This window comes from Nesoenas mayeri, assembly GCF_963082525.1.
Source record: "Nesoenas mayeri genome assembly, chromosome: 1".
Lineage (NCBI taxonomy): Eukaryota > Metazoa > Chordata > Aves > Columbiformes > Columbidae > Nesoenas > Nesoenas mayeri.
The window spans coordinates 61471247-61497683 of record NC_137541.1 but is presented as its reverse complement, the minus strand read 5'-3'; the positions used below and the strand labels follow the sequence as shown (position 1 = coordinate 61497683).

General features: G+C 41.8%; 1 protein-coding gene across 1 annotated transcript; it reads right to left on the bottom strand.

The window, feature by feature from the left end:
• Positions 1–638: 638 nt before the first annotated feature.
• On the bottom strand, positions 639–20710 carry MKRN1 (makorin ring finger protein 1). The gene is made up of 8 exons (XM_080359036.1): positions 20405–20710; positions 12708–12836; positions 10305–10531; positions 4758–4984; positions 4058–4272; positions 3250–3360; positions 2657–2795; positions 639–2238 (listed from the first exon to the last, which is right to left on the bottom strand). The coding sequence occupies exons 1-8, from the start codon at positions 20575–20577 to the stop codon at positions 2026–2028; spliced, it is 1434 nt and encodes a 477-aa protein (XP_080215162.1). The 5' UTR covers positions 20578–20710; the 3' UTR covers positions 639–2025.
• Positions 20711–26437: the final 5727 nt, after the last annotated feature.

Genomic DNA, 26437 nt, shown 5'->3' with positions numbered 1-26437 from the left:
TGTGTTTCTCCCCCTCTCAATTTTAAATGTCAATTGTGCAAATTATGTTCAAATCTTTTTCTCCCTCTGATACTTGCCTCGGGGAAAAAAAAAAAAACCAACACAAAAACCTAAAACAATCCACAAAGATGGGGTTAGACTGTTCAGTTAAATTTTTCTTAGTCATAGCCCTCAGCATCTGTATATGTTTCTAGTAGTTCACTTTCAACTTCATGTATTTCTGCAAAAGAATGTTTCTTTCTGAACACACATAGGCTTAAAGCAGCATGTGGATTCTCAGGAGGTAGTCTGCACTAATTCTTAGACTTGCTGTCTAAACAGCATTGCAACAGAACCTAACACTAGAATATGCACTGCAATTGACTTTGTTAAGGACAAATTTAATACCGTAGTGCAGAACTTACTTGTGAGAAATGAAGCCATGTCTGTTCCCACTAGTGGCCCCATATATTCTTTCAGCAGTTCAATCACCTCAGCTGTCTGTTCAGAATGCCTTCCTTCTGTTCCAGGTTCTTTGTTGGAAAGGTTATAAGCAAGGAAAAATTACATATTTACAGAAACACAAAAAATAACTGGTCAAGCTGAAACACAGAAGCTCCAAACTTCAAAGAACAGACAGACATCTTGTTTCACTTTTTTTGTTTTTTTTTATTTGGGAAAAGTGCTTCTTACAAAAGGCAGCTGCAAAACAATACGTTATAGACCTCAGAACAATTTCTCATTCCATTTAAAAGTGAAAGGAGAGGCAGTCTAGGGGACAAGAGCAGCAGGAGAACAGATCACGGGGCATCCACAAGTCAATAAAAAACAGCAATAATGTAATGCGAGGTTAAAATTCCTGTGCTGGGGCTTTGGTGGCAAAGTAATTTCTCAATGCAAATTACAGCCAGAAACTGCATGACTGCCTTTGTAAGCAGTAACTCACGTAAGCTGAACAGCTTCACCAGGCAACCTGCCCAACTCAGATGCTGAGAGGCACATGTACCTCAAAACAGCTGAGAGGCACAGCCATTTCCTAGCAAAGCTCACAGCTTATGTGGTTACACCAAGTTCTAAAACTTAGAGAGCAATAAAGCTAGAGGGGCCTGTCTGGTGTTACTCTGACCCCACCCTGGCTAACCAGATTTCTGCTCCTGGACAACCCTAATCATCCACACACAAGAGAGCTGGTGTTATCAGGGAGTGCCATCAATTGAGTTAAGCAACAGTTAAGATCACCGCGACAGGCTGGGCTGAGACCACTAAACCAGTTTCATGTCCAATTAGAGGCTAGATTTCATGCAGCAAGAGGGGATGAAAGATGGTTTTGTTATTTTTAAATTACACAGAGTCCCCTCATCCCTGAGGTCCAACTCTGCATTTATCTGTATATACACATAGAGAGTTCTCCTTTCACAACGACATTTTCCTTTCATGCTAAACACAGTAAAAACCCAGAACGTTCACACCTGGTTCTGGTTACACAGTAGTAATAGTAATGTGCAAGTAAACAAGAGACCAAAATCACAAATGAAGATGTGTACATGAGGGGGCTGGAACGGAGCTGATGCCAGAAAGAAAGTATTCGTATCTAGCCTGAAATCAGAAATATTGGTACAAAGACAGAAAAAAAGGCCATCAGCCAATTTACATCCCCACTGCATGGCCACTGCTCATTTTTGTATCTGGGCTCTTCAAAATGAGTGTGGAAGTCCTGTAAACACTTTAACCCTGGAATTGGGTGAACTCTGTTGGGTACACAGATGAAGCAACAAACCTAAGCTAACTGTTTGACAGTTAAATTCATTTTTACAAAAACTAACATTTTAAAGATTTATTTCTTGTTATTTGTTTAAACAGAGGAAAAACAACACTCCTGGGGTGGGAAGGGATGGGAGGGGAAGAGACAGACCCTGGGTAAAAGTTATTACAACAGCACCTGGAATTGATCGGCCTGCCTAGGAGAAACACAGGCACTGCCACAACACCACAGGTAATAGCTACTGCCGGAAGCCAAGACGACAGTCCACACTCCACTGACAGGTGCTATAGATCCAAATCATAATAATCTTCCAGCTCATCATGAAACAAGTCCCACTCATCCTCAGAATCCGTTAGCTCATCGTCACCTCCTGCTGCCAACAGCATAAGCAACATCTCACCAAGCTCAAAGGTCACCACCTCGTCTTCATCGGTCTCGAATGGATCACCGTTCTCTCGCTCCTCGATGAACTCCCAGAACCGATTCCTCCGCTGGGCCTGCAAGTGGAACACAAGTATTTCCCCAGGTGACCAAGCAGTACGAGGTAGGAGTCTTCCCAGAGGCTGACATGGTACAGACCCCAGTGCACTTTCTGACATGCAGGAAACCATGTTTTCTTGTTCAAGGAGATACCAACCTCTAGGAGCATTTACCCTTACACAGCCCTATGAATGCTGCCCAACATTTCTACTTCTGTATCTTGGTGTACTAGGAAAGTTTTTAAAATTGACTGTTTTCATCTTGGCCTTCAGCAATCATACACTTCAGACTACCACCTCCTTCAAATTCACCATTAAGAGTTCTATCAGAAGCAGAAAAAGAGGCAACATTTCCCTCTTCTCAGACCAACTGATTTAACGCATGCCCCTCTTACGCGCTCTTTGCATAGAACAGACAAAAAACAGCAGCACTGACCCGGTATCTACTTGATGTTCCCACTTTGGGTCTCTGTGGCTCCTCTCGGCGGCCATCAGGATACGCATGTTTGTAAAAACAATTCCCTCCAAACGGGCAGCTCCCACGGCCTTCGTCAAAATACCTGCATGGCTTGTTGCTGGAAAGGAAAATATCGCAACCCTTACTCACAGCAGACCCCAACCAGACTTCAGAATTGCTTTTACCTGTAGTCCAAAAGGGATCTCAGGTACCATTTGAAACTGACGGTGTTTTGTCAGTACAACACCTACACGCAGAAATCATGTAGTACACCATGTGTGCAGGGCGATGCATGCACAGAGACACTGATGGCTTGCAGTGCACAAGCTTGTACTAACTTATGGATACGTCACCAGTGTTTTGTGTACAGAAGGGAAAGACTGAGGCCAAAGAACATAGGAACAGCTGCGCAACTGTGTGGTTGCACGCATCTGTGAGCAGATAGGTAAGGACACACTACACATGTGGTGGTGGAAACGAGGTGTGACAGGGCTTTACATCAAGCCCTTTCTTCTCCAGATGTGTCTTTATCACTACTGTCTCAACTTGACAAAAGGCTGCAGTGTTCATACCTCATTGCCTCCTTGTATTTCTGAATGAGTTTCTGCTTCTCTTCCTTCTCCTCCACCCAGTACTCACTTGGAATGACAAAGTTAGATGTGATCCGACATTCTGGGCAGGACCTGGGGAACGAACAGACTGTGCTGCAAAATTCCACATTACAGGGCGCTCTCTCTCCTATATGACAACTCATGGCATATATCCATCTTAAAAGTTGCATTGTACCCACACGCTTGCTGTATGGGCTTTTCAATCTAGATTTTCTCTTACACATGTAGATAACCAAAACTCTCTTATTTAAGAACACAATGGCAGCTGGTCAGCTTGTCTCAGAAATGCTTGAAAACACACTTCACACAGACTCCTTTTTCTTTCGAATTAAATACATTTATTTTGGTTTGACTTCTATATTTATTTGATTTGAACTATTTTTAGAACAGCCTTTAAATGGAGAAATGTTTTGTCAACTGATTAATGAACTGGGACCGTAATGAATTAAGCAGCATACATTCTGAAGTGGTTAATTTGTTTTCAGACTCCTGGTTCAGTGTCCAAGACGTAAAACAGTAACCACTGGACAACATGCTACTAAATAAATCAAAGTTATTTTCCTACCATTAAGTGAGTTTTGAAAACTTAACCCGTATTAACCAAATCAGAGTGCAAATGTTATCCTTAATTATTTCACTTCCAAACTAAGGTTAGTACACATAAAATGCAGCCTCTGCAGTCTGCATCTGGAAGTCTGTTGCAAGTTGTCACGAGTTACTAAGTTCTTCCATAGTAACAAAGCACAATCGAAATGGGAAAGTGCCTCACTTTATAATCTTGCTCTCAAATTGTTTAGCACTCCTCCACTTGCGGATGCACTTGAGACAGTAAGTGTGGCTGCAGTTGGAGAGGATCCCAAAGCGGCGCTCACTAGGATTAGCTTTCTCATACACCACCTCCATGCATATCCCGCACACCATGTCTTTACTACGCTGGACGGCAAATGAAAGCTCCATGTCCTTCTCGTGAGCTTCAATGCAAGACTGAAAAGGAGAGACAAAGAAAACTACTACAGAGGCAACTGGTCACCTGGTGAAATCTAAGAAGTTTTTAAGCTCAGTTTTACTCTGCTGTTTTGCATGATGAATGGAGTACGACTAAGCTGAAAAATCTTTATCCTCAAAAGAAAAATTTGCTAAAATAGCAGGGAACAATTAGTTCAGGCTTGAAATTCCTTTCTTCAGACACTGCTTTTAAACATAAGGCAATCTAAAAGACCATCCAGTTTTAGTAGGCAAAGAACAAAGCTTTAGTATCTTTAGGAAGACTGCTCTCCAAGCACAGATAAGGAAACCCAGATGCTTTTGAATATGGCCCTGGCAGGAAACAGTCCAGTTTACAACAGGAATTTCATTCACTGCCTGACCTGCACGTACCTTCAAATGAAAGGAGATTAGTGACAAGTGATTGTGGGGAGCTAGAAAGCAATAACTTAAAGCTGTTTAACACCAGACAGTTGTTTGCTTACCTTTATGTGCTCGGATCTCTGTGCAGCATCAATCGGATGCAAGACCTGCAGTCCGCACATATCACACACATCCCCATGAATATACACGCAGTTTTCTCCGTAACGACATTCTCCTACTGCAGCGTAGGGGCACAGCTCCTTCTTTATCTCCACGTCTACCTCCTGCTTTTCATATTCTTCTTCAATCACCATTTCCTCCAAGGGTGCTTCAGCGCAGCAAGGAGCAGCTGGGAACAAAATTAAGCTCAGTAAGTAACACAGATTTAAAGCACTGGGAGTGAGAACACATTATTTTAATGTGAAGTAATCTTTGTATAGCCCTGGCTGAAGTTACCCAAAGAAAATAATAAAAACCAAGGGTCATTTCAGTCCAAGTTTCACATACCCTCAACCTGAACTAACAGTTATTTTCCCACTCAAGAAAGCATGACTAATGTCTTTATCCTTCAACACAGACAAGACCAAAGCAATCAAGATTTCAGTGGTCAGATTCAGATCCATTTAGAGGTTGAGACCGCACTAGAAAAAACCTCATGAGACCTCAGCAGTTTAAGTATACTTTTATACAAGCTCTTGTTCAACAACAACTAAGTAAGTTTACAAATCTCCCATTGTTTTGAGAATCAATTCCACACTGGCTGAAGTTAAGAGGCTTTTTCCCAAAAACTACACAACTGAAACAATAAAGGAGTATCCAGCATAATAAAATGAGAGTATGGAAACACCGCACTAGCAGTTCCTTCTGTGCAGGTTAACTAGTATGTTGTTATTCAGCCTGAACAGCAGACTTTCACTTCTAGACTCCCATACACCTATATGAATGACACAAAGGCTGTGTTCACACCTCTCATCAAACTAACTCTATTTCTAGATATTTGCCAAAAAACACTACCCTAAACAAACAGCCCATCTATTAGTCAGACACATAAACCTAACTTTAAGAAACTGAAATTCAGGGTGTTTTCACTGTATACTAAGCTAGCTATCAGTTTTTCAAAATCCCAACTAAGTAAATTCCCTTACCTTATTCTAAATTGAAGCAACATCCCTGTGTAGACAGCTTCTGCTTAACACTTCTCCCTGTACCTCTTGAACATATGCTTGTCTATGTCACCACAAGCAAAATAGCCTTTTGAGATCATAAGTAGGATCACAAAACAAAAGCAGTCAGTTTGAAACTGAAGATATAGTAAATACAGAAGAACAAAGAATTACTATATTCAGAATAAACACCAGGAAGAATCGGTGTTAACTGAATTTATATGACCAGCAGCTGTTATAACAGTAAAAAGTCATCTATGCTATCAGAAAATAACTTTAAGTCACCTGAGCACTAGATTTGGACAAGTACGCAAAAACTATCAAAGGTGTACTTAGATCAGTATAAAGGACAGACTTCTAAAAGAATCAGACTGCATGCTCACACTTCATTCCCATGGAGCAAAGAGATACAATAAGCATGTACTAGTCCGGTTGGTTTTGGACATACAGAGAAAAAGAAGAAGCAGGTCCTTGAGAGCTTACAGTTTTGGGGGATAAGCAAATATTGAGGATCAGTATAGGAAAATATTAGCAGCTTTCAAAATAAATTCAAGTCTGCTTCCTGAACCATCTCTGACTTAACAGGTTACTGACACTGAACTTGGGTCAGTCAGTTTGCTAGAAAGACATTTTTCAAAAGTTAGTGACAGAATAAAAAGTCAACTCTCAACCTGCTCATCTTCTAGTAAGAGATTCCCAACCAAAAAAAATTTAATTACATCTTCTTCCCCATGAGTCCTAGTGAACTGGCACCAAGAAAAGTAACACATAACCATATAATAGGCTCTACCTACTCTTTGAGTATTTGAATATACTATGAAAATTTGTATTTACTAATTAAAACTCCTCCTCCCCAGTCTGAAATCCATGTTCTCCACTTCCAAAATAAGTAACAAAAATCACAACTACCAGTCAGTTTCTATTCCCCCAACTGTCATTTCTGCCAGTGTTCTTTCAAGTTAATATTAGAATTTGTTTTACCTAAATGATTCACATGACTTCTGACATCTTGTTTGACACTTCCTGAGGAATGAGAGTTTAGTACATTGTAATACAGATGGGAAGAAGCCTACTAGACAGCTAAATACAGCTGAGTTTCAAAAGACTGAGTGATACACTACTACTTTTAATGGTGCTGGCAAGATGATCTTTGTTTAAGGCAATCCTATATCCCTGGAAAATGCAGACTTTGAAAGAAGAGCCACATTTGAACAGAAAAGTTGTCCAGAGTCACCTACACTCCTCTCAAGGATTTATTTTGTAAAACCTTTATTCAGCAAGGGTTTTATTCACAAAACCAAAAACAAAACCAAAAACAAAACACACCACAAACTTATTACTTGAGGTTCTTTCTACACTGACTTAGAAATCTATTTATTTACTACGCTGGTCCACATGAGAGAGCAGACCTTCACATCTAGGCACAACAAAAGTATAGATGTGTTACTTAAAAAAAACCAAACCACCATGAACAACAGCTACTTAAGTTAACAAGCACAATACACAGTATAGCTACTAAATTCCAGCCCAATCCACAATACCATCCTTGCACAAAAAAGTACAATCAATTCTTCATGACTAGATGTCTAGACAACAAGATATCTATGAATTGTCAGTCTTTAATAATGGCTCTGGGTACTTCTACAGTATGAGAAGGTGGGAGAGGAAAAAACATGCTAAAAGTGACATTAGTTTTCTAGTCCCAGCCTTCTGTGCTGTCCCAGCACTTCCCCAGCGAGAACTGTATTTCTATGAAACAAAAATTAAATTAGCATTTCCACTTCTGAATACCTCAGCTCCCATAACCTAAAGCCCTGCATGTATATCTCCTGTATCTACTGCACTGTTCCTGCTACAGTTTTGCCTCCTCTTTGAAAGCAACATTAAGGAAACTCACAAGACTCCATCACCTCAGTAGCTCTGAATCCATCATTCCTCAGAGTACCATTTACTTTGCCTTCTGTTCCGAAGACCACTAATCACCAGCAGGTGGACCCAATCTCTTTCTTCTCACGGCCCAGTTCACAGTCAACAGGATTATATTCACATGAGTGAAAAAACTGGTTCATTACCTTAAATTCACACACCACCTGCTTTCACTCTAGGACACTACTTCATAGCATCAAATATGTTCATCTTGCAGCAGCAGGAAACAGCTACCCAATTCAGAATGTTTCTTACATTTCTGCCTTTCTACTCTCAGTTATTCCAGAACATCTAGCAGTAGTAGCAGCAGAACAAATACAGAAGTGTGGTGCATCTGTATATCAAACAGGTGATACCTGAAGAATTGTCCCTATTTTCTTTGCTAGGCACTGAGGTCATCTTCAAGATATCAGGTTTAGTCCCAAATGAGAGAGTCATCTGCATTAGCAGAATGTCCTGTCTTACAGTAAAAGATGAGCATTATAGACCAAGTTATACGTGGGTAAACTGCCAACTCGAAATCTTCAGCATCTGTTAAGACAATTGGACACACAAAGGCTTCTAGCTAATCTTGAGAAATAGATTCCATTTTAAAGTTTCCAAGTACATGTATGTTTCTCCAGGCATTTGATAAGAATAATATATATATACTAATATATACTTTCAAGTATACACCGTGGTACATACTGCACACATCTTCCTGATGACTACAGCAAAATTCTTTATTTTTACAGCTTAAACAGTGGCTTCAGAAAAGTTTTTAAAAAGCAGCTTTTAAGAAGTCACCATGGGAATCAGCACCATGTAACACTGTTCAGAACAGAAACAGTTGAACATGTTTGTACATTAAAATACATTACATTTCAAAGGATACAAAACAGAATTTGGAACAAGATTCAGAGAAGGCACTGTTATTTAACTTAATATGTGGCAGCCACAAGTTTCCATGACAAATAAGCCTGACCCCCTAGAAAAAAGAATTGCTTCAGTAAAACTTAAGGTATAATGAAATGCTCTTATACTTCAGGAATTTCAGAGAAAGCACCAGCTCTCCTCTAAGGATTCAGGCATATTTAAAAGATCTCTGGCTGTTCAAACTAGCAATGAATTGATTCCCAGCCATTAAAGGGGCTGAAGCCCATGAAAAGAGATTAACAAAACAGGACTTGTTTGACTTAAAAAGTGATCTTTTTGTTATCTTCAACTACTTTATGGAAAAGTATAGAAAACAAAACCCAAACAACACAGAGCCAGGCTCTTCTCAGATGTGCACAGGGCAAGAGACAGAAGGCAAGCTGAGGCAGAGAAAAATCCAATGACATATGAGAACAGAGTTTTTCCTTGTGAAAGAAGTCACACACTACAAAGGTTGCCCAGATGTTTTGAACATCTCTGAGAATAGCAATTCAACTAAACAAAGCCCTTGGCAACCTGACATAGCTGACCTGGCTTTGAGCAGGAAATGAACTACTGGAGATCTAGAGGTCCTTCCCAATCTAAATGAGGGATCCTCTGTCTCAATGAACACAGAAGCCATATTTTTTATGACAGTAAGGTGACATAGTAACAGGTAGAAAACAAGTCTTCATTCCTTTGTACTACACCCATGTCACAGATACACCAAACAATTCCATAATCAAACTTCTCAACAACACTAGCAAAATGTTGCTCCCACTCGCCTCCTCAAATCAGATCAGAGCAGGCTCCAGTAGCACCCTGTAACATTGAGGAGGAGGATCCAAGAACCTGAGTAGTGCTGTAGAGACAAATAAGTGTAATCTGAGCACTGTATGACACCTTCAAACTCTTCTGGACACAAAGTGTCCATTTTAGATTCATAGCAGTAAGTCTTCAGTTTTAGAGAGACAAGTATTAAATTATGCTAAAGTAAACACATTCAGCCTGTGTTTCACCTAAATTTCAAGTCTTTGTGCTATCTTTCTGCAAGGAAAGCAGATGACAAGTATACTAATTAAACAGTCTGGTCCCATATGATTATCTTCTTCAATTTCATTCTCAATGAGCTGTCACCATATTAGAAAGTCAAGTCTCAGAATGGTAACTAGGATAAATCATTTTCAGCCTGTGGTCATGGGATTTATGAAAGCAAGCATTAGGTTTCAATTAATTCTTCAGGAATCTGTACCTCCACTAGAAAACCTTTAAAAGATTGGGAAAAAACAAACAAACACACACCACCCCAAAAAGCAGATTATCTTTTCAGAGTACTGACATTAATTGCACCACTACTATTTTCTTCTCCCATCACATATGCAAATTACACTTCAAAGACAGAGATTCACCAAGTCGTTCAGAGCCCTAACCGAAGGAAGCCAGTTATGGCAAGACTGTCTTTAAGTTTGCCTGGTTTCGAAACATTAGGACGCAGCAGCAACTGCTGTTGAACAGTCTCACTATTCAAGTTGGAAAATTCAAGCATAAGTTAAGGAAAGATCACATGAAGTGCTTAATAAATAAGAACAGCTATACTCAACAAAACAAAAAACACTAAAGTAAAAACACTATATATAAACTCTTGACCCATGACAGAAATCTACTGTCATGCCATGATCAGCTTACCACGTCCACAGTATGGCTGCCCAGGGACAAACTCTACAGCATTCACCCAATCTTCAGCACCTACTCCTGCAGCTGCCAGATCTATATTTTCATCTTCTATCTCAGCAATAAATTCTTCAACGGTTTCAGGGAGCGATGCGAAGTCCGAGGACACTGAGGCATAAATTTCTTCATCTGGATTCACATCAGTCATTTCTTCCTGTTTCAGTGGCTTGGTATGTTCATATCTAAAGAGTTAAAGCACATCATGTCAACTCTTCACCAAAAAATAACCCCACAAAGCAGCCCAAAGGATTGGAAATAAACTTATTAAGATGTAAACAAGCTATTCTGAAGAATGGCCTAGAAATGGCTTCAAGAGAAAGCCACTAATGACCCTTCAGAGAGAAGTGCTTCCACTTGAGTCATTTATAAGCACTGCTTAAAGAAACACAGGGTAGGTACCCCATGATTCTCAAGGAAATGGAGCAGCATTGGCAAGTGCAGCCAACACCACACTTCTTCCTTTTGGATCTGCGTAACTTTGTGAAAGATCTTTTTCAGCTATAGCAACTGTTAAAACTAAGCACTGGAATAAGCTAAATTTTGAACTAAACCTTCAGATCACTGTATTACAAAACATTAAACTAAGATTTTCCCTTTTATTTTTTTTTTTTAAATGAAGCATATTCAATCAAGATTACTACCAGTAAAAAATATTACTACTAAAAAGGCTTTTAGTGAGAGCAAAAATGGTTTTGGACCATTAAAATATTTATAAAATTTTGTTTATTTTGTCTTTATTACAGCCTTTTAAAAATGTGTATTTTTGTGTATGTTTTATTAGGTACATAATATATCAATACAGTAGCAGATATGTATAATCTATAAAGATATATGTATCGGGGGATGCTCAAAAGTTTTCTACTGATGGGGTGCATGATCAAAAGTTCAGAGACCATGTATCTACATGATCAAGAAAGCAACACTGGCAGAAGCCTACAGAGAAGCTTGCTTCTGTTACCTCTCATACACAGTAACTGCATAATAAACACAAAAGTAAAGCTAAGCATGAACTATCATATAAAGTCGTGATGCAAAAATTTAATCATACATTAGAGCTGCAACAAGACCATATTAAAACTCCTGATAAATTTTAATAAAGTAAACTTAAGATGATGCAAACATCCCTAAGCCTTTATAAAGCTTTGCTAAACTAGGAAGCACCTGTTTCCATTCTTCACACTTTTTTTTCTTTTTGACAATCACAGAACCATAGAATCATTTCAGTTGGAAGAGACCCTCAAGATCACAGAGTCCAACCATTAACTACTCTAGCACTAAACAATGTCCCTAAGAACCTCATCTATGCGTCTTTTAAACAACTGCAGGGATGGTGACTCAACCACTTCCCTGGGCAGCCTGCTCCAGTGCTTCACAATCCTTTCTGTGAAGAACTTTTTCCACATATCCAATCTAAACTTCCCCTGGTGCAACTTGAAGCCATTTCCTCTCATCCTATCACTTGCTACTTGGGAGAAGAGACCAACACTCTCCATGCTACAACCTTAATTTAGGCAGTTGCAGACAGCGATAAGGTCTCCTCTCAGCCTCCTTTTCTCCAGGCTAAACAGCCCCAGTTCCCTCAGCTGCTCCTCATCAAACTTGTGCTCCAGACCCCTCACCAGCTTCATCACCCTCCTATGCACTCTCTCCAGCACCTCAATGTCTTTCTTGTACTGAGGTGCCCAAAACTGAACACAGGATTCGAGGTGCAGCCTCACCAGCACAAGGGAAAAACTTCAAAGATACAAGCTAAGTCATACTGTGTTTTCTTAACGTAGGGCCATTTTGTACAGGCAACATTTTAGAACCTACATGACTATGCTCCCATTACTTTTCCAAAATGGCAGTTCATGTGTCAAAGTAGCAATTCCTGAAGAGACAGACACATTCAGACAAAAACCACACACACACATACCACCACCACCACCCACATAAAACAACAAAACCAAACAAATAAACCACAAAGCCAAAACCTTACCTGTTCAGGCTTTTACGATCACTTACCAAACGCATCTCGGTTCCACCAGTTCAGCTAGTTTGAATGTACCCTCAGATTTCAATTAATTCATGTACTCATGTTATTAATAAACAAATAAAAAACCCACACCTTGACAACCAGTATTTTTACAAAAAACAGTTCTCTTGCTCGCTTGCTTTCACTTATGTATTTCTATAGCAAAGAAATGCTATAGTGTTTACCAAGAGAAGACAGTTTGTGAAAATAAGCTATTTCTATAAATGTCTGAAGTTGCAATGATAGAGGAAAACGCTAAGATTTATTGCCTTTCTCTGAGCTCTCTACTCAGAGACTCAGTGTGAAATAACTCCCCTCCAGGTTGGTCAGTGGAATTACTTTACCTGCAACGATCTCCATAAGCACAGCATCCTCGCTGATAATACCTGCACACCATCGCAGACTGACTAGTGGAGAGATCATGGGAGTAGCGACAGTTGTCCCCTTCCTTGCAAACTCCATGCATGAAATATCTGTAGGACAGAAGATTACTGTGAATTAAGGAAAAGCACTGAAGCTGTAAAAAAAAACCCACTTGGATGACAAGTTACTTTATAAATCAAGGTATGCTGAATTAAGACCACCACTAATGACTCATGGGACCACATAGCAGTAAAAACATACAAATAAGAATGAGAAAAGATGAAGCCTTAGCTATTCCAGTGAACTGTGCTGCACATTTAGGGACTTCAGCTTACAAAAGCCTGAAAAAGACCTGCAAAACAAATGTTATCCTGGGCTACGACACAGAGAAGAAAGAGTCTTCGACAAAGCAGATGGGGACAAAGCTTTACTTACAGCTCATGTGTTCTGACACCAACAAAAAACTTAAAAAAGCCCACTACTGAATAAAAAAATCAGGGCTTAAATCTATTTGAAATTTGTAAATAATTCAATCAGAAGTAATTTCCTTTTCAAGAATGCAAAAAGTGTTTGTGATGGATAATTACATCTGACAAAACATACACATTCATTTTTGCCACAGGAGTCAGTAGATAATCACTAATAATCAGTAAAAGCACTTTGCTTCAATACTGTGCTGCCTGTCTTGAAAGAACTGTGTGGTTTCAAAGCTTTTGAGGACAGTTTACTAAATTTTAGCACGTTAAATAAAGCAAGTTTAACTGAGCATCCTCAAATTCAGCTACTCAAGAAAACTGTCATTTCCAATTTGTTCTAAATTTTAACCTAAAAGACACAAGCTTCTTTAAATTCAAGGCACTGCAAGTAAGACTCAGTATATCCAAATCCACACAAGTGAAAATACACATTGAAGTACATCTTTCCCAATCCACATGCAAGTATTAGCCAAAAAGGAAAAAAAAGCCACAACACAAAACCAAAACAAAAAAACAAACCCCCAAACCTATGTAAGAAATTAGTCTATCAGTATGTCTACCAACACTTCAGTTTAGATGAGAAGCAACGGCCCCCAGATACCGAGTAAGTTGCAAACTCGGAATTCATTGGAAATAACAAGACCTGGCAAACAAGGAAACTTGTTAGGTCTTAGGTCTCATGCAAAATACCACTTGAGGAAAGACTGAGAAACACATTCTACCTTTCTAAGCCAATCTTGCACACTTTCACCATTTACTGTTGGTATTACCACACCTACAAATGCAGCAGGATCATGTTCTCCAACCCAGCTGACTGTGCAGCCACACAGCACTACAGCCAGCACAGGAGACGTAAGGATCATTTTTCAGCAGCCCAAACTAAGATTAGGATAGCTCTTCACAACACAGCACATTCAAATAGACATTACTAAACTTAAAAGGTGTCAAGTTTTTGATATGCATGAACTTCTCCATAGGTACTTAGTCTGCTATATTTTTAAGAAGTGAGATAAATCAAAGTGAACAATTCACCAAAGCTACTTATGTAATCCAGTATTAGGGATATATTAAAACCTGAGGTGTATCTTAAGAGGGCTCATAACGCTCCATCCACAAAACCAGTCATGTATTCAAGGTACTAACAACAACAAAAAAAATCTAAAGTGGTTTTATAAACCATCAGGTGACACTTTCCATCAGGCTGCAATTCACACTCCAAACAATAACCTGTCTGTACACTGTAGCTGCATAGTAACCAGATGAAAAGTGTGGTCCTACATAAAAGGAAGTGGCAATAAGACCAAGATGAGGCTCTGCAGGATATTCACCCCACAGAGCAGAGTACCCTAGTCAGGTTTGCCAGCTGGCTGCACAAACAGCTATGCCAGCACACACCAGAACAGGGTGTTGCAAAAACAAAACAAAAAAACTGACACTCCACAACCAGCACTCTCCACTGTGAACAGAAAAGGAAAAAAAAACACAACAAACCTCCACCACCCTCACACCAACAGAACATCACCACCCACCCACAAACAAACCCACCTCAAAGCCAAAAAAACCACAATCATCTATGAACTCATGGAACCAGAACATAACTGGAATTTCTGGCTTGCTTTAAGAAATGGGAGTCACACCAACAGGGTGAAAAACAATTCAGGTTGTTAAATGTTTGTTCTTTAACAACTGTTATCTCCACCCTTTGCTTATTTCCACACAGCATTGCTTCCCCCGTGTGTTGAGACATGCAATTTCACAGCCACCTGCTGACTGAGATCAGAAAATGGCTTCAGATGTAACCTGACATTCCTTTTGCTGCCCCCGTGGCTATTTTTAATCTAGATCAGCCCCACTGCTACTCAAGCCAACGAAGTGCTGGGACACCACTACAGCTGAAATAAGTGACCGAGAGAAAGGCACCAGCCCCAAGTGAGGACCTCTGTTAGAAAGTACTTGGACAACATATCTTAAATACATAAGCCTCAAAAAATCAGGCTCTCCCACTGCTTGTTAGACAGAGGAAAGGGTGCCACAAGTCCTTTTCCTTCTTTCCTAGTTTATATTACAAAATCCTCTGCCAATACAGGTTCTGTATAATTCTGTTGTCACAATTAATTACACCAAGATGATACGCTATAAAGGGAAAAAAACCCCACAAACTTGAAACACTCACAAGCTCAATTTAATTCACACATCACTTTTAAAGGCCTGCAATCCTACGCAGCAAAGTCAGCATTATTTGAACAAGGCGGCTGGGGTGGGAGGAAAGAAAAATGTATTTCTCTATGGATTACACCAACTTTCACCCCCCACTCTGCTCTAATGTAAGATTTTTATTTTTTTTTTTTACTTTAAGGTCACAAAGAATTTAACATTTATGTATGAAATGGCTATGTTTGGCTAAAACATGCTTTGGTCATGTCAAAAAATAAACAGAATGCATTATTTTTGGTGAAAGGTAACAGAACTTCTGTTGAAGTGCGTTTTTACACACACAGAGTATTCAATTTAACTGTAACATTATGGAACAGCAATACCAGCCTCTTGTTTCTAGTTACAGGAAAAAAGGATCCTTAAAACCAAGAAACACATGAATCACCTGTCTCACTCAGTGGCATGCGGGATAGCTGAAATTTGCATTCTGTCCAAGCACACAGAGAACACATGTAATTTCATCTGAAAAAGTAAAACTGGTTCAAGACAAGTATATAACTGGATTTTGTCTGAGTGTCTATGATGCTGTCATCCAAGAAACACATATTCTGGCAACAGCCCTCTCTGTCTTTCCTATGCAGATATGCCAGCATCATTTGGTGAGGCTGCACAGGGAACTAGACCAGAAAACTCATCAGGGTCCAAACCCAGATCCCAGTTCAGCATGTATAGAACATGAGTGATACCAACACACAGAGGTAATAATTGCCTGCACTGGCATTCTATAACTAGACATGAGTTGAAATGTTTTTCAGTTATAGATGCCTTGATCAAAATAGCATAACCTGATTTTCATGGGGTACTTGAAAAAAAGAGCATACAAATCAGGCTTTGCATATCCAAAAGTCTCAAGCTGTAGACAAGGGGGGCATTTTTTGGAAACACAGAGAAAACATTTGCCAAAGGCAATGAAGCTAGTTGTGTCTCCAGCTGCCCGGAACTCCAACCACTGGTGAGAAATCAGATGTTACTAGTGCTGCAATTAATTTACCAGAACACTTAAAATGTTCAAGTTTATCTAGCTTTCAGCCACCTTGATTTCCACAATGCTTCAAAGTATAATAATCTACTGAAGATTTTGGTTTCCACTGCTAAAATAGCATTATTTCTACAACTTGCCATAAGCTAGAGAAATATAATTTGCAATGCCTTTATCAAAAGGACAATGCTGTGTTAAATACAAGTAACTGCAATATAAAATCCTGAACACACACTAGCTTCTTTCAGATGCTTTACCTCTGTAATCCTATTAGTGAAATCAATATGCAATGCTTCTTTCCATAGCTTTTGAAGCTTGCAATGCTCTCACTTATTCAGGTGTGGTTTGTTCTTTACTTCAGGTCCACTTAATTCTGCTTTCAGGTAACCCCATTTTGTTTATTAAACTACTGGTTTTGCTGAATTAGAATGTCACACCCAGCAACCTCCTTCAAATCTCCTTCAAAAACTGAGACTGCCATAACTGGCAATCGGGGAACCTCAGGATGACAGCCAACTGCATTCATTAGCTTCTTCAGGTGTCACACAGAGACTAAGAATTCTCAGGCAAAAGACAGAAGAGGCTAGGCATGCGCTGTTCTAGCACAGCATGTGGGCTTTCAGCCAAGTGAGTAGCTGACGGAATTCTATATGAGTTAGTAACCTTAAGAAAAAGGAGAAAAAAAGTAGGTCTTAATAGCATTTATCTCCTCATTCCTTCTTCTCCATAATCTCCTTCGGCAAGAACCAGCTGAGAAACAATACAAGCAGGCTGTTGAGAGGTTTGCACTCCACACCTCATCACTAGTGCTGCACTGAATTAAGGAGGCATACTTCACTGGTTCAGATTCTTCTCGTTAAAAGAAAAGATAAATACCTGATCTAGGTTTTCTGAAAGAACAGCAAAGATGCAAACAGACAGACACCTCTCAAAATACACCAAATAGTTGCTAGGGGTTTTATGTATGTTCAGTTGTTAAACAAGTGAAATGTAATCTATTTATGTCAGCTTGATGACCTTAACTATTATTGCCTGACATATGGAAAACACAAATATCTCGAGCTAACAGCGTCAAGTCTTTGGAAGAAAATGTTGGTTACATCACTGCTCACTAAAAGCACATATCCATCTGAAATTGGAAGCAAAGAGAAGCTTGGTAAGGACCACCATCCTTTTTCTTATTTCCAACATATCAATAACAAAAGGATCAGAATAGTAAATAAAGAGTAGCTATGAATTACAGTTTTACTCCCCTGCAATTCATTCCAGATTAAAATATTATAAATTATTACACACCATAAAAGTAAACTGCTAAACCATACACACAATATAAGAAAATTATTTCTCATAATCTCTTAAGAAATATGAATTCTTACATTTTACCCTGAGACTTCTAACCTTCAGCTGCAAGAAAAGCAAAGGTAACATCTGTAAAACTAGATGTCTAGGAGAAATCAGTCCTTAATTTTAGTCACTCTGTCGCTCAGAGATATCAATCATGCACCCCAAGGATATCACGCTGGCATAATAAAACTCATTAGTCAACCAGCTTATCAGATCAGGTATTCAAAGGAGCATTGAGAACTTATTCTACCAATTCTAAAACTTCCAGTTCTAATAAAGCAGTATTCCCCCCACCAGCCATGAGGCACTAAGTCCTTGTACTGAAGAGACTACGATTTCCCAGAAGTTTTCCAGGCGGCATTTACTGTCACCCGTATGAGTCAAGGTAAATAAAGCCTATAAACAAACAGAATTGTGCAGTGCTACTCCAAACAGAAACTGCTCTATCTACTATATTAAACACACACATTTTGAAATTCAATCCCTTTATCTCACAGTTAAATCCTCAAGCTCCCTTGCTAAGATAAAACAAATTTAATACGAAGAAATATATATTAATACATCCTACTGTAACCAAAATAGAAAAACAAAATTACTCCCAGAAGCTGAAGTCAAAATTGTTGATTTCACTTTAGAGTCTGAGGAAAGCTTGTCTGCCTACAACTTGAACGGCCCACTAAAAATAAACAAGTAAATAAGAAAGCAACGGGGTAACTGGGAGAGTGAAAAAGACCAATGAATGGGGAGGTTCATTAGGTCCAAAGCTGAAAACTCATTTTCATTTAAGCTCACATTAAAGCACATTAGCTATTAAAAAGAGTAGTTTTAACTTCCCACTAGTCCTGAGCGCTTGCAAATGAATATATTCCTTAGACAGACTCACTGCACGACACATTAAACACTCACTGCACTGCATGACACTGATGAACTTGACTGTTTCTGTACTACTGCACTCACTGTTTTCAATAAATTGATTGATTTTGTCTGTTGCCTGAGAAAATATATGTATATGTATCTCTCACCGATCCATCTAACCTAATTGAGCCTTTCGATCTTCGGAAATAATGAGGCAATCTATACAGAGGGAGCACTAACCTATACTCCTGCAGCTCACTTAAAAGCTGAGCTAAGCATAATTCCCGGGCATTTCCTCATCATCGGCCTACGTTTAAGTGCCATGCATCAAATATTAACCCGGTTATTCACAGACAAAACTCTCCGCATGCAGAAGCACCTGGAGAGAGCTGAGAAACAGTGCTGCTCAAATGGCCAAGTTAACAGTGCATTAACCAAAATAAACAGTGATCGTTAACAGGAATGGTCTACATACTGAAAGGCGTACTTAACAGCACAAAAGAAAGACACAGCAAGCAAGCGCCCTGTGAAAGCCAAGCAACGGTTCTTAATACTCCTATTTGAACCTGCAATTAGCACTAATGGAAAAATATGCAGAAAAGATCTAGATCTCGCATCAAGATCTGGAGCCTCTTCTGTTCTGCACAGGGGATGGTCCTTTTTGCTTCCAAGTGGTTTGGAGTGCATTTGCTCAAAAACATTCAGGTTGAACGTAATTTACAATTTTATTTTTAAAATAACTTAAAAAAAAAAAATCAGAAGATGCTCTCTGATACTAATCTTGGATTACCACTTGCTACCATATAAACTGACTAATATATTTCTATATTCACAAAAGCAGTTTCGTATTCCTTTCAGCTAGCAAATAGGTCAGCACTGTAAGTTTAAAAATAGTCCATCTGGCAAGCTTTACAACATGCAGGATGATTTCCATTACCACATATAAAATATTTATCAGAAATACAGTTTAAAGGAAAATACAAACAGAAAGCGACGCAGCATACAGAATCTTAACGTAACACAAGCAGCGGCACTCCTTACATTTTTCAATCTATCATGAGTTATTCCCGTTCTCTGATTTAATAAGTAATTCTTGCTATATCAGTCACGAAATTGTTTCCATTTAATATTTTTTATTCGAAACAACAAGCAGTTAAATAATTTTTTATTTCCTGCTGTATCGCGTTTTCTGGAAGGCGGTTACAGCACTTCCGCTCCACAGTCTCCTTCACACCGGCCACTGCGGGCATATTTTCACACAATGAGTAGTGGCCTACAGCATCTCACAAGGAGCCGGGAAGGCTTCCAGCCCCCCCGGCACGGCAAGGGGACAGTATCCCCACGCCATCTGCACAGCGGAGCCACAGGGAACACCCTCCCGTAAGGCAGAGGTTAAAGAAGAGCCATCACCCGTGTCGCCCCCGCCCGCGGCTTCGGCTCCGGGAGACCAGGCCCGCAGCGCGCTCGGCGCCAGCCGGTACTTCCGGCAACGGGCCGCCACCGCCTCCTCTGCACTACGGCCCCCGCCAACTCCGCAACACCGGCCGGTTCCGCCCAGAACGGCGGCAGGGCGCGGCCCGGCCCGCGGCGCAGTTTGCCGCAGGCCTCCCTCAGGGCGCCGGGCGGGGCGGGGCAGGGCTGGGGGGGGGGGGGGGAGGGGGCGTTGCGGCCGCGCGCTGCGCGAACGTGACCGTGGGGGGAGGGGAGCGGCGCTGAGGGAAACGGCCGCGGGGTTGGGGGGGTGGAATGGAAGGGCGACGGCGACCGCGGCCGCCCCCACCCGCACACAGCAGCTGCGGACAGCGCGTACCTGCAAGTGACCTGCTTGGTCCAGCCGCCTCCTCCCGGCCCCACGGCGTCTGGCGGCACGGCTGCGAAGTCGAAGGCCGCAGCCGTCGCTCCCGCGGCCGCTGCGGCGGATGCTTCAAAGGCCGCGGCCGCCGCGGCGCCGGCCGTTGTTCCCAGAGCCACCGCCTCCGCCATTACTGTTTATCCCACACAGCGGCAGCCCCGGAACTTCCGGGAGCACATCCTTCCGGCCGGGCGGACGGGGCGCAGCCGGGCGGCGGCGGGGCGGAGCGGAGCGGAGCGCAGGCCGGGCGGCGGTGGGGCAGTTGCGCTGCTCAGGCGCGCGCCGGCTCGGCTCCGCCCCCTCCCGTCCCTCGCGCGATGCGGGCGCCACCTGCGGCCGAACGGGCGGCTCCGATTGGTGGAGAGGAACGCCGGGCGACAGCGCGTGGGGGCGTGGCGTTCGCTGCGCGCGGCGCTGCCCTTGTCCCCGCGCGGCCCCGGCGGTTTAACGGCGCGGCTGGGACCCCGGCCTGCTGAAGGGCACCTTGACTGCGGCGCTGGGCCTCAGAGCCCGCCTGCCTCCAGTCAGCCCAGAGGAGTGGCAGCTCTCGCCTGACCGGGTGAGGCCTCTGGAATCGGCCTGCTCGGGCTGGTTCAGTCAGCGGTTGGAAACGGACCTTGCTTCGGAGACGAGAACGTACAAATGCAGTGTGGAGCTGGCTGCGGGCGGGGCGGGGACCGAAATGACCCAGTGGCGCCTCAAAAGCCCAGACTGAAAGGTGGCACTAGGCCAACCGCAGAGCTCAGAGCTGCTGCTTTGGGGTGAGGAGCATCACGTCTTTCTGCCATCATAAATCCTGGTTGTGAAACTCTCATTTGCATTGTGCCTTTGTCTTCCTACTGCCAAGAGTCCTAAGCCAAATACTAGGCACAGCCCCAAAAAGCAGAGTCAGAAGCAGGGATGCAGAGGCAAAGTGAAGACAGAACTCAGCCAGTGCAATGCTAGAGATTTTTCATATCTATTTGAAAGTAAAATCACACGTATCTAAGCTATCAGTCACTAGGGAAAAGTACTGAAATTAAGCTTTTGTTTTAAACATAGACAGTTGGAACGATAAAGGACTCAGCATTCCGATTCAATGTGAATCACGCAAAGCCATTTATTACAGAAACAAGCCTCCTTATATATGCAACTATATTCTAATCACGCGTCCACGCTCCAAGCATGGATTCGCTAAATGAGTATCGTGGGCTGTCCGTGCGCTGGAGTCTCACTGATGATACGTCCGATGATTCACGCCATGTTGGGGCCCTGTACGCCCCTCTTTCTCACAGCAGATTCTGTTCTCAGCTTCTTGAAGAGGCCTTGAGATTCCTTTGAGCCTGACTGATTCAGCCACAAATCTTTATCTATCAAAATCCCTCCACAGACAGTAGTACAGCATCCCAAGATGCCAGGAGTTTAGGAAGTGCACGAGGGGCTCAGAAGAAGTAAGTCTGTTTCCAGGTTGCCTTGAAACAATGACTTAAATGCCCTCAAGTAACCTGAGGAATCAGCTACTGCGAGTGCACTTGCTGGCGTGTTCTGGAGCATGCGGAGATGTGACCTGGGCAAAAAGAACTCTAAATAAAAGCAGTTGAAGCATATGTACAGATTATAACAGACTTCAAACCGAGGTAAAGGTATGCATCAGAAAAAAGGATTGCCAAAAGCTGAATTTCACAGGATTTGGGGGACAGAGGTTGGGACACAGAGATGCTTAGTTCTTAGGAATGAACGTGGTCGGTTGTATAAGACCAACCTTCACCCAAGATAAGGAGCTGGCGTCAGATAAAGATCCAGATCCATGTGCGCTATGTGGCATTGATAGTCACGCCAGCAGCACAGTGATCAATGCCAGAGTGCCTGTAAATTCAGTTCCACAAACCCCTGTTATGAAAAAAACCCCAGGATCTTCAATGCAAAACTGAGCTGCCAGAATCAGGAAAACCTTTTTTAAAAAGTTCATATTAATAAGAAGAAACTCATTTTCCATGCCTGATTCCATCACAGAGCATTTTTCATACTGTGTGGAACACAGAAATGTAAGTTCAGAAACCACACCAGGTTTGTGTTTTCAGTCTTGTTTTCTCTTAGAAACAGCTGGAGAAAAAAATACCTCACATTAGAAAAAAAAAAAAAATCAAATACTTTTTCATCAAGCCATTAAAATAATTTGGAAAGTTGTTTTGGAACCATTAGAACAACCATAGTAAAAGTGCAAGGATGTTAGCTTTTAAAGACAGGTTAAATCACTGAAGACTGAATTTGTCAGGTTTTTGTATTGGTTAGATTGCTGCCTTACATCAGAGGTGTCGAACTCATTTTCACTGGGGGCCATATCAGCCTTGCGGTTGCCTTCAAAGGGCCGAATGTAATTTTAGGACTGTATAAATGTAACAGTCCTAAAATTACAATTGGCCCGCGAGGCAACCGTGGGGCTGATGTGGCCCCTGGTGAAAACGAGTTTGGCACCCCTACCTTACATAGCAGCCCTGGCGAGACAGCTGTTTCCATGCACAACTGTTCACACAAAGGCAAAATAAATATATGGTTAAATGAGTGTGTTCTGTATGATTCTGTGAGTCCCTAGTATATCTCTGGGATGCTGGTACCCTCAAAGGCTCGCGGCCGAGACACACCAGTAAGGACATTCCAGCTCGCAGAGCTTCGGCAGGTTCATAGACTCTTAGAAATCAGGTACACAGCGAAAGGAAAATACTGTCCCAAGGCAGATGTGCCAGCCTGACAAAATTAATGGTAGCTTCTCGTTTCCCTAATGCCTTCGGTAATGACAGCCCTGAGAGAGAAAAGGTTTCAGAGGAGATAGTAACTCTGGTAGGAACCACTCATAGATAAAAATGCAGTGGTGGCCCCAGGGCCCAGCTCCCAGCAGGCAGCAGGAATTTGCTGTGGAGATTTCTTTGTTCCCAGCCTCTCCTGTTTTACCCAGCAACCTGTTTAATATTAACCTTTGCTGCTGAGGCCCGGAGGGGGAAGTTCCAGCAGAAAGCTCCCTTGGTCATAGCAGGCAGGCAGCACTGGAAAGTCAGATGCTGCAGCAAGCAGAGAGGTGATTTACACACAGCCCCTGCGTTTTCCAACGAAAACTATAATCTTCAGCAGTTCTCTGGGGCTTTCTCTTTTCCCAGTCACTGTGATCTTGTCACCCTAGCCTCTATACCATCATCAGCCATACATCCCATTTTGGAACCATGCCAGGAACAGCATGGTCAGCCTGCTTCTCAGGGACTAGCAGGGGTCAAACTGGCCCCTTCTCTCCCTGGTTTAGCAAGCCTCAGTGGCTTTTCTAGTAGAGCTAAAGATGAGGTTAGCCCTTGGAAATTGCTCAAAATAAAACTCTTGTTTCTTATTTCTCAAAATGAGCTTTTGTTTTCATTGTAAGCAACCCAGAAGACAAATCCAAAACCTGGGATGTGCAGAGGATGGGAGGCGTGCCATCAGAGAGGTGCTTGAGTGGCCCTGTTTCATCTCAAGAGGCCTACAGTTTCATATTGGAAAGCTGAGCTAGAAATCCAACAGGCAGGTTTTCCATTTCTTTTAAGGAGCAAAATGGCAAACAGGGCAACACACTCTAACCTCTGACTTCATCTGATACAGCAGACTGAACTGGGTGCCCACTGCACAGGATCACATTGAGATGATCTTGATCTTGAGAGCTGGAAACTGCGTGACTGACTGGCTTGATTACTAAATCATCATCTGGTAGCATGCCAAAAATGCGATAGCCCAGATAGGTCCCTACAGTATTGCAGTCTTTCCAAAGAGATCTCATTGAAATTAAAATGATGTAATTATATTTTTCAAAAATATAATTTTACCTACACATTTTCTTTTCACTACATCTGGCTACCCATCCCCCCAATAAAAAGATGCCATTCACAAAATCTTCAGCATCCATTTATGGTATCTGAGGATGCAATCTATCATTCCTGCAATTGAATTCCCTGCAGACTGCATAGCAGAAGTCAGAGGTGGATTGTCTTTGTAACTTACCAAACTTTGTTTGAAGGTTCCTTGAATGTGTTTACTTGAAAAGATTGGAAGGATGTAGAAAACAAGAGGACATCTGTGATTGCAGAGTTAAACAAAAGTTGCAGAAAACTTACTTTGAAAGGGACAAGTGTAAAGTGTGAATACTGCTTTAACAACCTATGTTTTACAATTTCCCGATGAATGGATTGCAGTAAAATCTGTTCCCTGATACTGATTACTTCAACAATACACTAGCAATTACTTTAGCTAGTTTTATGTTATGCATGGAAGTTTTATAGGATCATGTCTGGTCTTTTATTCTATAAAGCAATCCCTTCATAGTTAGCCATTTAACCCTGACCTCTCATATTTTCTGCAGAATATAAAATTGAAACATGCGTAATATCAGTGCATTAGATCTCAAAGTATCATGGCTTTCTTGTGAGGGGATTTATTAATTTCCAAGTCTTCATTCAAAGCCACTCTAAAGCTATTAGAATAGATTGTCTTTACAGTAGAATACTGGAATAGTTTTCCTCTGTGAATGCAGCTTGCGTTCTTGGTGTAACCAGGCGTCTGCGTCGTGCAGAGTATCGTCATGACTGGCCTCAGACCTGCAGAATTCTTCACTGGGGAGGCCAAGGGCTGGGTAGAGCTCTAACCTTGGGAAGAAAGAGCTCAGCAGCTGCATATGGCAAAGTTGTGGAGGCGGCATGAATGCAATTCCTCTGCTTTTTAGGAATAAGTACAAAGGGTCTCAGTCTGCGGAGGCATTGTTTTAGTGAGCAATGAATTCCCTGCCTACAAAAAAAAAAAAATATCTAGCAGCAAAGGAATCTGAAAAATGAGGAAAGTCTTTTTAAAGAGTGAGGGGGAAATCTGGCACCATGTGAACAAAAATAATCACGGCAGCTTCCCTCGCCCAGTGGTGAAATGGCCCCTTGCACCACGAGCAGGAAGGGGTTGCCGAGCTCAGCTGCGCCTGTGGTTAATAATAAACGGGCTCTCCCAGCCAGGAGCCGGCCCCTGTGCACCCCCTTGCTGCTGCCAGCCCCCCAGGCACCGCTCCAGCAGCCACCCAGCCTGCCTACAGGAGAACGACACCCGGAGGTAAGAGACACACCAGGCCATCGCTCCATGAGGTCAGATGCACTGATCGATCCAGAGGGGAGGCGAGCAGGGACATTTTTGAGGAGGGAGGAAAGCCAGTCTGTGCTAGGGGTGCCCGAAACTTGCACCGGGAATCTGCAAAGTTTCGGTACGAGGTGAAAGGTCAGATGGATCTTACTGCAAAACTTTCCAAGCTTCAAGAATCTTCCAGGCAGCTTCAGGCTGAGTGTTGGCTGAGTTTCCAATGAACATCAGCTAATTCGTATTAGGTTTCAGGTGGTGACCAGCTGGCTTTTATCCACAGCTTGGGCACTCCTGGCTGTTACACTTCAGAGTTTGGGGGTGGTTAAAATTCAAAGCACAGCTCGAGTAGCTCAACCGATCCTTGGCATAACCTTGTTGGCTTAATTAATTTATTCCAAAGCTGACTTTGCCCCAGAGAGCAAGGAGTGTATACACACACACACACACAGAGCAATGCCAGAATATTTGCATGAACTTCTCAGGCAGCTGAGCTTAGCACAGGCAGAGGTTTTAAGCATGGAACAAGAGCTCTTGCCACTTTCCTGTAATGATAGGATTTCATAAATTTAATTAAGATTTGTGTCTTTAAAAAGGATTTTGAAAGTGGAAAAAAAAACAGTTTTGGTCCAGTTTTAATGCTTTTTATGACAACATCTGTCTTAATGGCTTGAGAGATATCTAACTGAACTGGTCCTTCTTTTCCTATATTACACAGCCCAAGTTGTTGGGCAAAAATACCCTTCCTGGGTATGTTTCTGTATAGCTGTAGTGCCAAACACTGTACTGAGATCAGAGCTATGTTCTGCTAAGTGTATTGTGAACACAGGACTGTATTCTAATTAATTTGCTGTCTAAATTAACAATAGGTACAAAGGACTGAAG

What these genes read in the sequence shown, in the direction of transcription:
- MKRN1 (XM_080359036.1), bottom strand. Translation starts at nt 20,577, where the DNA reads ATGGCGGAGGCGGTGGCTCTGGGAACAACGGCCGGCGCCGCGGCGGCC. An exon ending in GCAGCCATACTGTGGACGTG is followed by an intron (nt 4,985 to 10,304) that starts GTAAGCTGATCA and finishes TTTTGTTCCCAG; the next exon opens with CTGCTCCTTGCTGCGCTGAA. An exon ending in AAATACAAGGAGGCAATGAG is followed by an intron (nt 2,796 to 3,249) that starts GTATGAACACTG and finishes TTTCCTTTCCAG; the next exon opens with CAACAAGCCATGCAGGTATT.